Below are 15,291 nucleotides of genomic sequence, written 5' to 3'. Positions count from 1 at the left end.
GAGCCATCTCTCTCTGATCTGGAGGCTGATTCAACAGTGATGCCAAGGGCTGGTGAGATGGGGGGCACACGCTTGCAACTCTAGTTCCAGGGGAATCCAGCACCCTCTCCTGACCTCCATGTGCACCAGACAAGCCCATGGTACACTTCTACGTGTCCAGGTAGAGCACCCATGTACACAAATTAGAGATAAAGTGATCTCAAGAGTTTTTCATCAACACATGAAAGGATATAGGGTAATGGTATATATTAATAATTTCTAACTGTATATAATAGAATATACCCATTTATATGCATATATAGGCTTATAAATATATACATATATTTATACATACATTTATATGTCTGAGCATATAAATGTCTATATATAAGCCTGTGTCATTATAGGCCTCTGAATCCTCCCAGTGTTACTCCATTTTATTTAAACTGTTCATACTGCTAGCATATACATGTTAAGTGTGTATGCGTGTGTTTGTGTACATTAAAAAGATGTGCTTTTGGAAATGACTGTCACTGTGTTGGAAAATGTGTTGGATAAATATTATTCAAATGGACTGGAAACTGGTCACTAATTTGTCACCACTAGATGGTGACAGAAAATTTAAAAGAAGGTTTTAATGTGGACTCAATGGAGACAGTAAAGAGGTGGGGGGGGCTGGGAAGAGGAAAGGAAAACCAAAGCAAGGAGGGAGAGGGAGAGGGAGAACAGCCTCTGGTATTGTGACAGACAATGCAGAAATAAGATTGAGAGGCAGTAAATTTATAATATTAACCTTGGGAAATTATAAACGAGGAATGTTGGCTTAGATCTTATGAAGAACTCAGTTTTGTTCGGCTTAGTTTTCAGATGCTTCCAGTGTGGTGAAGAGAGGCCCGTGTGGGTTATGAGTTTCTCAGACAGACTAGATACCTGCTGACAATGGATAGGTGCAAGCACGTTGAGCAGCTGCAGCTTGCTCAAGGCCATTCCATCCTCAACCCTCAGAAATGGTACTGTATGGTCTGCAACACAACGGAGTCGATTTGGGCTTGCCTCAGCTGTTCCCACGTCGCCTGTGGGCAGTACATCCAAGAGCACGCACTGAAGCACTTTCAAGAAAGCAGCCATCCCGTTGCCTTCGAGGTGAACGACATGTATGTTTTTTGTTATCTTTGTAACGATTATGTCCTAAACGATAACGCAGCTGGAGACCTGAAGTCACTACGAAGTACACTAAGTGCAATCAAAAGTAGAAATTACCCTTGTGTGGTTCAGAGCGACTCGGTTTTACAGCCTGTGAGTGCACAGGACAATTCTTACTCCTTACACAACGGCACCCAGTCTCTGCCTGGCAATGAAGATCCAATGTGCACCGCCCTCTGGCACAGGAGACGGGCGCTCATGGGTAAGACCTTTCGAACTTGGTTTGAACAGTCACCGATTGGAAGAAAAAGTCAAGAGCAGACGCAGGAGAAAACGGTAGCAAAAAGAGAGGCGAAGAGAAGGCAGCAGGAGTTAGAGCAGCAGATGAAAACCGAGCTGGAAAGCACACCTCCGCGAAAGAGTTTACGCTTACAGGGCCTCTCTGAGGCGGCCATGATCGAGATCCTTCCAGTGCAGGCGCCGCCGCCACCTCCAGCATCCCCAGCAAAGGATAAAGCCGCACTACCTGCCTCGGAAGACGTAAGACTTAAAAAAGTAAGTGACTCCTTAATCAAACGAAAGCCGGCAGTAACTCCTGGTGTGACCGGATTGAGGAATTTAGGAAATACTTGCTATATGAATTCTGTTCTTCAAGTGTTGAGTCATTTACTCATTTTTCGACAATGTTTTTTAAAGCTTGACCTGAACCAATGGCTGGCTGTGGCTGCCAGCGATAAGGCCCGGTCCTATAAGCACTCGGCTGTCTCGGACGCGGCGGCACATCAGATGAACGAAGGGCAAGAGAAGGAGAAAGGCTTCACGTGCTCCAGACACCCAGGTTTATCATCAGGACTGAGCGGAGGACCCTCCAAAGGTCGGAACATGGAACTTATCCAGCCAAGGGAGCCCAGTTCACCGTACAGTTCTCTTTGCCATGAGTTACACACCCTGTTCCAAGTCATGTGGTCTGGAGAGTGGGCCTTGGTCTCGCCGTTTGCTATGCTGCACTCAGTGTGGAAGCTGATCCCTGCTTTCCGTGGTTACGCCCAGCAAGATGCTCAGGAATTTCTTTGTGAGCTTCTGGATAAGATACAACGTGAACTAGAGACAACCGGAACCAAATTACCAGCTCTCATCCCCACTTCCCAAAGGAGGCTTATTGAGCAAGTTCTGAATGTTGTAAATAACATTTTTCACGGACAACTTCTTAGTCAGGTATGGATTTCTTACTGTATTTTATCATCTCCGGCTGTCCCTAAAGTACTGAGAGAATGGATATGGTACATGAGCAGTTTCAGGCAACATCCTATTAAAAGTAGATGGGTCAAAAATCTTGAACCGGTGGGGGAATTTGAAGGTAAAGAAATGTGATTTTTTTTTTAGACTAATAATCCTAAATGGTCTTCCTTTGTATCAGTCACTTCTGTAAGTTTTCCTTGTTGTGAGAGGACCGGCTGCAAACCAGAGCCCATCTACGCAGTGGTCCCTCTGACCAGTGCGCTTGGTGAGCTGTCACCACCCAGAAGCCTCTGTTTTTCCTTAACACAGCTTCCCTTTGTACTTTAGCTGAGGCCGAAGGAGCTACTTCATGCCTATAATTTTGCTACTGTTATGAGTTTTAGTGTAAATCTCTGAATTTTCCTGTGATCTTAGAGGCTAGAGAGATGGTTAATTGGTTACCGCTCTCGAAGAGGGCTGGAATTTGGTTCCTGGTAGCCACACCTGGTTGCTCACAACTGCCCCTTACTCCAGCCACAGGGGCGTCTGACGCCTCTGCCCCCACAGGTCCCTGCACTCACAATCTCATACTCTAGCCACCAGGCAAATGCACACACTGAAAAAATAAATCTTAAAAAGATTTTTTAATCCTTCCTCTCAAAACACTTTTGTATCTGTTTATCTTTACCATAATTTATTTAACCATTCCTCTGTTGTAGATTTGAAACTGTTTCCAGTGTTGTATCGTTTTTTCCTGTTTTCAATGTGACATAATCCTAGAATTGCCTTATCCAATTGCCTTATCCTGAAGGCCGGCGATGGCTGGGAGGTTAAGAGCAAGTCTGTTCTTACAGAGAACTCGGGTTCAGTTCCCGGGACCATGTGAGGTGGCTCATCGTGTCTGTAACTCCTGCTCCTGGAGGACCCAATGCCTTTAGCTTTGCAGAGCACCGTCACTCACGCACACACCCACACACAAGTTCACAGGATTTAGAAAAAAATGGAGAAGTTTGGGTAGGTAATAATAATTTTCAGATTTCCAATAGTGTGAGAATGGCTAAGTGGTTTTTGTTTTCTCTTTTACTTTATAAATAAGTGAAACTTGAAATGAGTTAATTTTTAAAAAAGAATTACTTATTCATCTTATGTTTGTGAGTACACCGTAGCTGTCTTCAGACACACCAGAAGAGGACATCAGATCCCATTACAGATGGTTGTGAGCCACCATGTGGTTGCTGGGAATTGAACTCAGGACCTCTGGAAGAGCAGTCAAGTGCTCTTAACCACTGAGCCATCTCTCCAGCCCTGAAATGAATACAATTTGTTATATAAACATTTTACTTTTCTTCTGGGCCTTGCATCCTACCACAGAGCCACTGCACCTCATCTCTCTCCCCTAGAAGTCATGTGAGAGACTTCTAAGGCACTTCAAGAAACTTCTCAAAACCTGACTCCATGCTGAATCTTTGCCTTACTTTGTTGCTTGTTTGCCTACACACCAGAAGGGGGCATCGGATCCCATTATAGATGGTTGTGAGCCACCATGTGGGTGCTAGGATTTGAACTCCAGACCTCTGGAAGAACAGAGCAGCTCGAGATACACAGCCAGGTCATCTCTCCAGCCCTATTTTGCATGTTGCATATAGATTCCACTTATAATGTATCTAACTATTTATGTGCCGGGTTAATGGCATTAAATAACCCAAGTGATTAGTAATCACTAAATTGCCTCTAGTGTTTAGAATTCTTGTTGTGTGCGTGCATGTGTGCAGGGCTGGGTGTCAGAGGACATCTTAGAACTACCTTTTCTCCCTCTACCCTTTGGGTCCTGGGAGTCCTACTCACTTGGATCATCATGAGGCTAGAAGCCAGCACCTTCTCCTAAGTCATCTCGCCAGCCCTACCTAATAGATTCTTAAAGGAAAAAAGTTCCAATCCACTGTCCTGACAGATTGTAAAACCTGCTTGTCAGCTTTCTAATAGTTCTTTCACAGAAGAAAGGCTCATTGTGTGGCTGTGACCTCTAGAAAAAGTTAATGCTGTGGTGGAAAGATTGTGAAGAAGACTAACATTTTCCTTTGCAGGTTACATGTCTTGCTTGTGACAACAAATCAAATACTATAGAACCATTCTGGGACTTGTCACTGGAATTTCCAGAGAGATACCAATGCAGTGGAAAAGATGCTGCCTCCCAGCCATGTCTGGTTACTGATATGTTGGGCAAATTTACAGAAACAGAAGCTTTGGAAGGGAAAATCTACGTGTGTGACCATTGTAACTGTGAGTACAGTCTTTCTGTGCTTCTGTAAGGGTTCGGTGGAGATTGAGAACTAGAAGAAAGTGCTTCAGCAGTAGCTATGGAAACAATTTTTGTTTCAGTTTTGCAAAAGAAAACAGACATTTCTAGTTGAAAATGATTGTTATTGATGATATTAAATTTCTTCTTGTAGTGCTGGAGAGATGGCTCAATGGTTAAGGGCTCCAGCATTTCTGATGGAGAGCCAGGGTTCCATTCCCAGCACCCGCTTGGCAGCCCAAATCTGTCTTTAACTCAAGTCTCAAGGATTCTGATGCCTTTTTGTGACCTCAAGCACACATGTGGTGGGTGTACAGACATAGGAAGGCAAAACATTTACCCATACACATAGAATAAAACAACAGTGATATTTATTTATTTATTTACTTACTTACTTACTTACTTATTTACTTATTTACATTGGTTTTCCAAGACAGGGTTTCTCTTTGTAGCCCAGGCTATTTTGGAACTCACCCTGTAGACCAGGCTGGCCTCAAACTCAGAGATCCGCCTGCTTCTGCCTCCCAAGTACTGGCTCAACAATTTTTTAAAAAATTTCCATGTTTCAAAAAAATGATACTAGATTTGAGATACTCTTTTAAACAAACAATGCTAGGGGATTAAACCTCATGTTTCCTGCATGCTGGGCAGCTGATGAACAGATGTCATATTGATTCTTTTCTAGAACAAGTTGGTCACGCTTTGTTCTGAGTACTGCTTTAATTTCACATTATTAGATTACGACATAGCCTAAGATCTACAGGACTTGAGAGAGCAATGGCCCTTTGTCCGATTTGTTAGGATGAATTTAAAATGCCCCAAATATCTTTATCACCAAAATTTTGGGATAGGTAATATTATACATGTAGAATAGGGTGGTATAGTGATTTGAATATGTAATGAGGCCAACAAATACAGGCCTGGAAGAATTGCTTTAATACAGGAAGATTAATTTTGTGAGCAGAAGCCAGAGTCCTGGTACCCTGTGTAGCCATATGCAGAGTCCAGAAGCAGGACAGGCCATATAGCAGCATCTGGGTTCCTGGAGGAAAAGCTTCTAGTAGCCAGAGGAAGCCACTCTAAGCTCACATGAGAGGCCGCTGCTACCCAGCAAGCTCTAGGAGTGATGGTCTAGTAGAGACCCCAGGGCACAGTCCCTAGGTGGACACGAGAGAAACAGGGAGACAACCCTGAGCTCTCCTTGTTAAAAGAGCATGACGCTGGAGGGGTGAGAAGAGACCTGGGAGGCATTACCAGGTAAAGCTAAGGATGCAGGATGCTGTGCACAGGACACATCCATGTGCCCGGGACCTCCTTAGGGAAGGCTAAATGAATTGACCATGTTTTTAAGAGTTCATAAAATGGATTATTAAAATATGTACGGGAGAAATGTTAACTTTCTCCTGGGAGCCTGCCTAGTCAAATCTACGTTTAAATATATAGTGGCGTTCTATTTTATTCTTCTGAGTGTTTTGTGTGTATGTTAAAAACACACCACATGTGTTGCACTTGCAGAGGCCAGAAGAGGGTGTGGCATCCCCTGGACCTGTAATCACAGACAATTGTGAGCCCCCATAGGGTCCTGGAAACTGAATCTGTATTCCTTGCCAAGCAGCATTTGCTTAACTGATGAACCTTGTCTCCAGCCGCCTACAGGATTGTTAAATTGTTAAATTCCATGCTTCCTTTTACATCTACCCTGACTACACACGAGTTTCACGTTTTACAAAATGCACTACGTTTCCTGAGGTCCGAGCCTGTGCTCACCTCTAGCATGGCACTATACCTGCGGCCAGTATGAGTGCGTTACACGAAAGAGTTTACTCATGGTTTTCCTTGTAACGTTTGAAACTTTTGATTTGATTTTATTTGTGTTTTAGCAAAGCGTAGAAAATTTTCGTCAAAACCAGTTGTACTCACAGAAGCCCAGAAACAGCTTATGATATGCCACCTGCCTCAGGTTCTCAGACTACACCTCAAACGATTCAGGTAAGTAGTGATAACTCTAGCTGTCTGCCACTTACGGGAGTAATTGGGTCACTCCTGCTTAGGATGCCTCAGGACTTAGAGAACACATACGACAGATTAAACTTGAACACTGAATTCTTGGCTAATGATGGCAGTCTTTTTAAGAAGGGTAGTTATTATCTTCAGCTTTGAGCAGCAGACATCTATATTCAGTAACGGAATTGTTTTGATAACTTTCTGAGTTGGGGCCAGGCTAGCCTGGAATCAAACTGAGACTCCTCCTGACTCAGCTTCCTGAGTACCAAGATCCCAGGAGCATATGACATAACCTAGCAGTGACTGTGACCTGCTCCGTGTGAATTTAATTATACTTATTTTTTAATATTCAGATGTACTTCTTTAAAGATGTGATTTTTGTAATGTCTCTATTTTACCCAGTTGCTTTGTGCTTAGAATATATTGATCAAAGATACAGGAGTTTGGGGGCTTGCGAGGAGAGTTAAAGCACCTGACACCGAGTTTAATCCACTGGATTCTGCCCATGGCTCAGAGAACCGAGTCCCATAAGATGTCCTCTGGCCTTCACGGTAGCATGAATGAGACAGAATAAAATGTTACTTAAAACCATAAGAAAGCCAACTGTACTGGCTCATACCTTTAATCCCAGCACTCAGGAGGCAGACACAGGTGGATCTCCGAGTTCAAGACAAGCCTTGTTTACGTAGTGAGTTCCAGCCTGGGCTACACAGAGAGACCAAGCCTTACAAACATCAATCAAAGCATTTAAAACCTTGTCTATTTATTTGTGTATTCACACATAAGAATGCCACAAAGCAGGCTGGAGAGATGGCTCAGTGGTTAAGAGCACTGACTGCTCTTCCAGAGATCCTGAGTTCAATTCCCAGCAACCACATGGTGGCTCACAGCCATCTGTGGTGGGATCCGATGCCCTCTTCTGGTGTGTCTGAAGACAGCTATAGTGTACTTATATAAAATAAATAAATCTTTTTTAAAAAGTGCTGCAAAGCACATGTGTCAGTCAGAGGACAGCTTCTTAGAGTTGGTCCTCTCCTACCACGTGTGTCATGAGGACTGGTCAGTCTGTCAGGACTGGTGGCAGCCACCGTCTTGCTTTGCCAGCTCCTAAGTCAGTTTTCTTATTTACTTATTTCTCGAAACAGGATCTTTCTATGCAGCCCTGGCTGTCCTGAACTCTTACGTAGACCAGGCTGAGATCCTTCTGCCTCTACCTGAGATTAAAAGTACAGACCACCGTGCCAAGAAGAATAATTTCTTTAGTTCACATACAACATTACAGAAGTAAAATTATGCTTTCCAGATATGCACTGTTAACCTTGGCCACTGACTGACTGACTTGTTGTGGCTGTTAAAGGTGCTGTCAGCAGACATAGGAATGTTTTGTAAGAGATGCCAGGTTCCTTCCTCAAGATTACAGCTGTGCACACACAGAAGTAATTAGGTAAAGGACTATATGGAAGTGCCGTTGGATTTGAGGCTGTGAGCAAGTGTTTAGCTTTCCCAGAGCCTCTGTCTTAGGATACTTGGGGCCCTGGGCCTTTATGAATCCTATCTAAAGCGTAGATCCTAACACTATAGCGTAGGACGCCACCCCCAACACACGGCAACCAGTCTGCAATGAAGAGTGCCACAAGGAAAAGCTCTAGGGCTTCCTTAAAGGGCACACTGCTAAAGGCCTCTCTATTCTCCTTGTTCTCTTCCCTCCTCTGTTCAGGGGAGGTCACTAGGCCATTAATGGGACAGTAAAAGGCTCCTGGAAACCACCAAATTCCTGCTACAGCTGAAAAGCTTCTGGTAAAGGACTGAGCGCTCACCCTCAAAGTACTCCGTATCTATTGTTTAGACTGCAGCTTTTTGGTCCTAGCTGGCTCTGAGGAGGCTTCACTTCCATGGCTGCCCTTTCTTTCTGAGCATAGCAGATCCACTGCAGTTTTCTGTGCTTCTCAGATAATGTTGGCATGCACATGTAACTAGATGCCCGCTTCGTGGGGTGGTCCTTGCATCAACCCTTTATCTGTCGGTGCCGACAGTCTGCAGCTTCTGTTGTCCATCCTGTTCCACACCCTGCAGTGCTTGAATAGCTGCTGCTTCAGCTCCCCATGGGACAACCTATCTTCCCAGACACTCCTGGCTGCTCTTGGCAGCTCACCCTGACTCCCATTTTTAAATCTCAAGGTCCAGGATTGCACTTCATACAATTCTCTCTTTTAATCCTCTGATCTCAAGGCCCAGAGTGTTTCACAGAACATGCCCAAAAACTTTGGGTAAATAAAGGGAAGTGTATTCTGGGAGGATTGTTAAAGCCAAGGAGTAACATGAACGAAGGGGGGAAGAATAGGACCAATTAATTAGTTAACTACTTAAGTAATTAATGAGGAATGAAAACAGGGTTGAGTGATTAACAGTAATAAGGGTCATGAGGTTGAGACTATGTATCAGAGGCTGGAAAGATGGCTCAGCAGTTAAGAGCACTGGCTGTTCTTCCAGAGGACGCAGGTTCAATTCCCAGCACCCACATGGCAGCTCACAACTGTCTTTAATTCCAGTCCCAGGAATCCAACGCCTTCACACAGACATCTACATGCAGGCAAAACACTAATAATAAAAATAAAAATTTTTCTTTTTAAGACAAGGTCTCATGGGTAGACCAGGCTAGCCTCAAAGTTCACTGCCTCTGCCTCAGCTCTGGGATTAAAGGCACACCTTCTGTATTAGAAAGCAGAGACTCAGCAAATGTATTAGTTGGTAAAGTCCTAAAAAGGACACCGTAAAATGCCAGCTATCACGCTTGTATTACGTGGCAATGAAAATAAGCCACCTTACAAGATAGTTTTAAATTATTGTCTGATTTTTTTTTTATAACGTTTTTGGGGGTGGGGTGGGAACAGAGCATATGCTTTAATGTACATGTCAAGGTCCGAGGACAATTTGAATGAGGTTGTTCTTTGTGGTGTCAGAACATGAGCCATCAGATTTGGCAGTAGGCGCTTCCACCTATACTGAGCCATCTTGCCGGTTCTTAAAATCGTTTTTAACACAGGCAGTGCGAACACAAGGCTACTAATGATGCTCTGGAATAAACTACCAGGCAGCCATGTCTATAGAGAAAAACATTGTAACAGTATAAAAAAAGGCATCAAGAAGAAAAAGGACACCAGTACAGAGAATGTACTTATCTGTTGGGTGCTCCCATAAGCTCTTCCTTAGGTCCCCTCAGTTTGCTGGTGGATCTTACATGACATTTGAGTTTCTCCATTAATTACCTCAAAGGACATCTTAAGATACTGATGAACAATAGGGATAGAGGAGGCACTGGGAAGGAGAAAACCAACAGCAGCAGCAACCACCACCGCCTGACTCTTGCTGTGGTGAAACACTATGACCAAAAGCAACTTGGGGAGGGAAGGGCTTACACTTCCACGTCACTGTTCGTGACTGAAGAAAGTCAGGGCAAGAACTCCAACAGGGCAGAAACTGATACAGGAGCTGGTGCAGAGGCCATGGAGGAGTGCTGCTCACTGACTTGCTCCTCAAAGCTTGCTCAGCCTGCTTTCTTATAGACCCCAGGTCCACCTGCCCAGGGGTGGAACCACCCATACTGGGCTGCCAGGTCAGTCACTAATTAGGAAAATGCCTTCCAGCTAGATCTGATGGAGGCTTTTTCTCAGTCAAGGTTCACTGCTCTGAGGTGACTTTAGCTTGTATCAAACAGCACAGAGCTTTCCCAGGCACACCTACCTACCCCTTTATGTTTTGCTGTCTAGAAGCTCAAGCCCAGACCTCTAGGGGAATTTTGTGGAAGCTTCGTTGAGTAGACATTATGGTATCTCTGGCTCTCCCTTTTCTTGGACTGAGTCTGAACATCCTTCGTCTCTGGCTACACAAGAGCATACAAAGGGCTCATCAGTATTTTAGAGTTCCCAAGGAAGCTACGAGGAAATGCAAGACCACTAGCTCACATGTTGGAATGGAACTTTCTGGCCCAGCAAGCTGAACAGTTTGCATGGCTCACCTTTACTTCGGCACCATTTTGTACTACACTAAATGATTACTTTTCTTTTTGTCTCTTGAAAACAAGTGTATGTTGCTCTCACCATGTTCTGTATGAACTTCATGTTTTAGGACTTTTATTGCTGCATTTTATCTCTATAGTACCCCAAGCCAGATTAGGCTCACAGAAGATCTATTAATGGTTTCCCTTTTTGTATCTCAATGATAAAATCAATGTTCCTTGCTGTGCTTAGATCCAGTGGTGGGGGACACACAGAAGAAAGTGACATTATGGAGCCTTATTTGATTCTTGTCATCTAAACATTCCTGACTTAGTGTAGAGAGTTGTGAATAGTTCTTAGGAATTAAAGGGTCCCAATGTTTTTCTTTCTCAAACTTACCCATCAGAGAAAGATATAGACTATACCTCCCACTTGAATGTCCCTTTCATGCCATAGCAAGACAGAGCAAAACTCACAAGGTTAGCATTCATTCTCTAGGTGTCATTTCTGCATTACAGAAAGCTATTTCAAGCCTGCTGGAAGCCTCCTGCCATATCGCATGAGGCTGTGATAGCACGCTTAGGGGACACACTCAGCAGCTCAAGGTCACTCCTGACTACATGGGACCCTGTTTGAAAAGACAAAACCACGCAGCAACAATAAGGGCTTTGAACACAGCACAGTGGTGAAGTGCTTGCCTACCAAGTCTAACATTCCCAACATTATACGCATATAATGTTAAACTAATCGAGCAGACTTTACTGGGCTTTGTTGCAAAAGAAACACATCCCTCCTGCCCACACAGTATTGAGAACACATTATATATAAATGCTTGTTTACATTACACACTCTCTGGAATCTACTGTTAAAGCTGTCTAGACCTAATTGCAAGCTTTCTTCTCTTGATTCTGAAGTGTCACTTGCTTTTGTTTCTAGATGGTCAGGACGTAATAACCGAGAGAAGATTGGTGTTCATGTTGTCTTTGAGGAAACCTTAAACTTGGAGCCCTATTGCTGCAGGGAGATCCTGAACGCTCTCAGACCAGAGTGCTTTATCTATAATTTATCTGCTGTCGTAATCCACCATGGAAAAGGATTTGGCTCAGGACACTACACTGCCTACTGCTACAATTCTGAAGGAGGTAGAGCCAAGAAAAGTGATTTTATCTTGGGTTAGACTTGCAAGCTTTTTTTAAGCAATTCCTAAGTTGGCCGCCTGCTTTCTTCTAGACAAAGTGCTACTGTAGCTGGTGCTGTTGGATTTTTGGTGGGTTTGGGGTACAGAAAATATTTTACAGGTTTGGATACTTTTTTCTTTTGAAATAGAATCTCATTTATATATTTGGCTATTCTAGAATTCAATGTGGATACCAGGCTGGCCTTGAACTGAGATGTTTCTGCCTTTCCTGAGGCCCAGCAAAAATACACATAATCTATCTTTTCATTGGTTTTGAGACAGTTTCTCTATAGACCTGGCTGTCCTGGTAATCAATGTATAGACCAGGCTGGCCTCAAACTCAAGAGATACCCCAGCCTCTGCCTCTCAAGTTGTGCCACCAGGCCCAGCACTGGCCAGTTTTTCCTAAAGTCACACTGGTTTGTCAGTGACCCGAGATGGCAGATACTTGTTCAAATTTTACATAATCACCCTCACTTGTGTCTTCCATGTCCCCTCTACAGCTGCCTTTCTGCAGAAAGCCTTGCTATTCTGCAAAGGAACCTGTCAAAACTACTAGGACTATTCTGTGCTTTATAATAAGTAGCTGAGGCAGTAATTATTATTCCCACCAGGAATGGACGGTGTCAAGTACACATGTAAGAATCTGTAACTCCAAACTTCTAAGAACAGATAGGCTTGTCCATGAAAGAAGTATGACAGAATTCTAGAGAACACGTTCCCACTGCAAAGACTGAGCCCACCATTGCTCTCCTGCAGGGGACCCTCCATTACCAGTTAACAGGCTTCTTCAGTAGAAACTTCTGAAATTCTTGTACAGCTCCTGATTTTTGTGCTTTACTCTAGGGTTCTGGGTACACTGCAATGACTCCAAGCTAAGCATGTGCACCATTGAAGAAGTACGCAAGGCCCAAGCTTATATCTTATTTTATACTCAGCAAGTTACTGAGAATGGACATTCGAAACTCTTGCCTCCTGAGCTCCTGTCCAACAGCCAACACCCCAGTGAAGAAACCGATGCCTCTTCTAATGAAGTCCTTAGCTGATCCAGACAGTGGGCTCTTGTTATTTGTATATATACTTTTTAAATGGGCTGACTTATGATGCTGAGCTTCATTGTTTTTATTCTGTAATTATGATCAGTGCCTGCTATGTCCAGACATTGTATATTTAACTACAAAGCTTTTTTTTTTTTTTTTTTACAGAAACAAACTATAAATATATATGTATATCAACTATAGGCCAACTAAACTTTTTTCAAATATTTGAGTTTTATACTTTTAGTGTTTACCTCAGACTATTATTACCTCTTATATTTTGATGTCTTAATTGCCTCAAATCATGAATTTGTGCAATCTACTAAGGAAATTCAGGTGGCATCATTTTATATATACTGTTACTTATCTTTTGTAGCCATTTTCTATCCAGATTCCAACTACACGGGAGGGAGATGCTCTTGACACTGTCTTAGTAAGAAGGCCGTTGGTATACTGACTCCAGATCTGCTCCCTTGGAGGTAAACAGACTGGAAGTAAAATCATGAAGTATCACCTATTTCGTTATTCCTGAGTTTCAGGCTTCCACAGGGCTTAGAATGGATTTAATGCAGATACTGGTCTTTCACCGGGAAATGTATTGCTTCCATAACTGTCCTTTATTGAGCACAAACTCAAAATGAAAATGATAGATTTACAAATGGTAAACTTTAATGAACTCTGGAACTATGGGCAATGAAAAACTAGTTCTAATAAAGCAGTCACAAAATTTTGAATTTAGCAAACCAGTATATTATGATATACAAATGTAGTTTATCTTGAGAATGAATTTTTGTTTAATTATTTTAGATCTCTGAAGTACTTGAGATCTTTTAAGTTCAAGAAAGTATAGTAAGACAAATGCATAGGGCAGATGTACAAGGCAAAGACAGTGGTTCAAGCATGGCACCTGGGGTGTTACATCCAAGATCTCATTCTGTTTAAGTAACCTAAGCCTGACTCTTTAAAAACACTAAAAGTGATCTAAACCGAGAGCTTTCTTCTGCTTTGTCCTAAAGAAAGCTTCCCAGGTCTTACAGGAGCCCTGCCACCGCCGCCAACACAGCTACCTAACCTGCTCAGAAAGAGGGCTCCACCAACCTACAGATCCCAAGTTCCCTTGTCAGCCACTGGGAGAGCTTTTGACCCTTCTTGCTAAATGAAGTGACTATTTACAGCTAACTTCTAAGCCAGGAACAGTTTGGTTGTCTTTAGCAGAGACTTCTGAAAGGAGTGTCACCTGGGGCAGCTTCTAACAAACTGCAACAAAAACGAGTCATTTGTGCCAAAAAATACAGCTGGAGAATATTGGGTCTGAAAATGCTCATTTGCCCAACTCACATGCAAATTGTGCATCAACTGTTACATATACCTCATTAAAGATTTATATGATAAAGGTACAGTCTAACCTTTAATTTCAAGGATTGTTTTTTGATTCAATACATTGTAGCACCTTATTTCTACTGGTATTTGAAAGGAAGAAACAAAACATGAAACTAGCAGACAGTTGTACTTCTCACTAGATTTTGTTGTAAATCTAAAATTGCATTGGAAAAAAAAATGAAACCCAAATGATGAAAAGAAACCTGTTTCTTATTTAATACCTCAGCTCTCCCATGGACAACTACACTCTTGATCTAACAAAAACCAACAGTTTAGGTTGTAAAATAATTTACTAAAGGCACTATTGTTAAACATCACAAGATTGTTCAGTAAGACGTACATCACTAAATGTAACAATGATTTTAAGGGATACATAGCTAGTAAGCAAACAACACACTCCTCCCATGTGTTGGTTTGGCTTCCTTTATAAGACCATACTCCTTCTGGCCATTTCCAGGACACAGTGACGTCTGTTCCCAACAGTGCTCTGAGGGAGGATTGGACCTTACAAAGAGGCTGCTGAAAAGGTCTGGAAAACCTAGAAAGGTCAGCTTTTTTAACATCCTGGGCTTAGATACCAAGCTGCTCAAAAGACACAAACATGAATCCAGAGCCCCAGGAGCCAGCTGGAGAGCTTCATGAATGTGTTGAAGACAGATATATTCAAGGGCAGCAATGTGACTACCAGCACCATAGAGACAGCTCATACAGCCACAAGTAACCTTGCCTTACACACGATCCAGGTCTGTAAGTCTACCTTCTCTTCAGACAACGCAGCATCACTGTAAGGCGTACACAAATTAAGGCTTTACCCGGGCGAGTAACGGTTTTGAAACTATGATGGAACATGTCTAGCAAATGACAAAGGTTTTAAGCAGCCAAGTTATTACTGGGCCCTCTAAGCAAGTTATTTATGTTATTCAAATTAATACACGATTTATAAAAGATAAAATGAACTTCATATCTAATGCTGGAATCTCTAACTTGGAGGCCATGGCTGTGAATGTGGAGTACTTGGCTCACAAAGGAAAAAGCCCAATCCCAAAATAACTTTTCTAATTC

The 15,291-nt window shown here is 42.8% G+C and overlaps 1 protein-coding gene across 1 annotated transcript; it reads left to right on the top strand.

Annotated features, from left to right (window-relative positions):
- Positions 1-918: 918 nt before the first annotated feature.
- On the top strand, positions 919-12,858 carry USP44 (ubiquitin specific peptidase 44; the record flags this gene model as incomplete). The annotated part of the gene is made up of 5 exons (XM_080935966.1): positions 919-2,337; positions 4,425-4,620; positions 6,517-6,625; positions 11,572-11,777; positions 12,659-12,858. The coding sequence occupies 5 exons, from the start codon at positions 919-921 to the stop codon at positions 12,856-12,858; spliced, it is 2,130 nt and encodes a 709-aa protein (XP_080792092.1).
- Between the last annotated feature and the right edge of the window lie 2,433 nt (positions 12,859-15,291).

The sequence above is a fragment of the Micromys minutus genome (assembly GCF_963924665.1).
Source record: "Micromys minutus genome assembly, chromosome: 22".
In the NCBI taxonomy this organism is placed as follows: Eukaryota; Metazoa; Chordata; class Mammalia; order Rodentia; family Muridae; genus Micromys; species Micromys minutus.
Note: the sequence above shows the minus strand (reverse complement) of the source record. Positions and strands in the feature narration are given on the sequence as shown.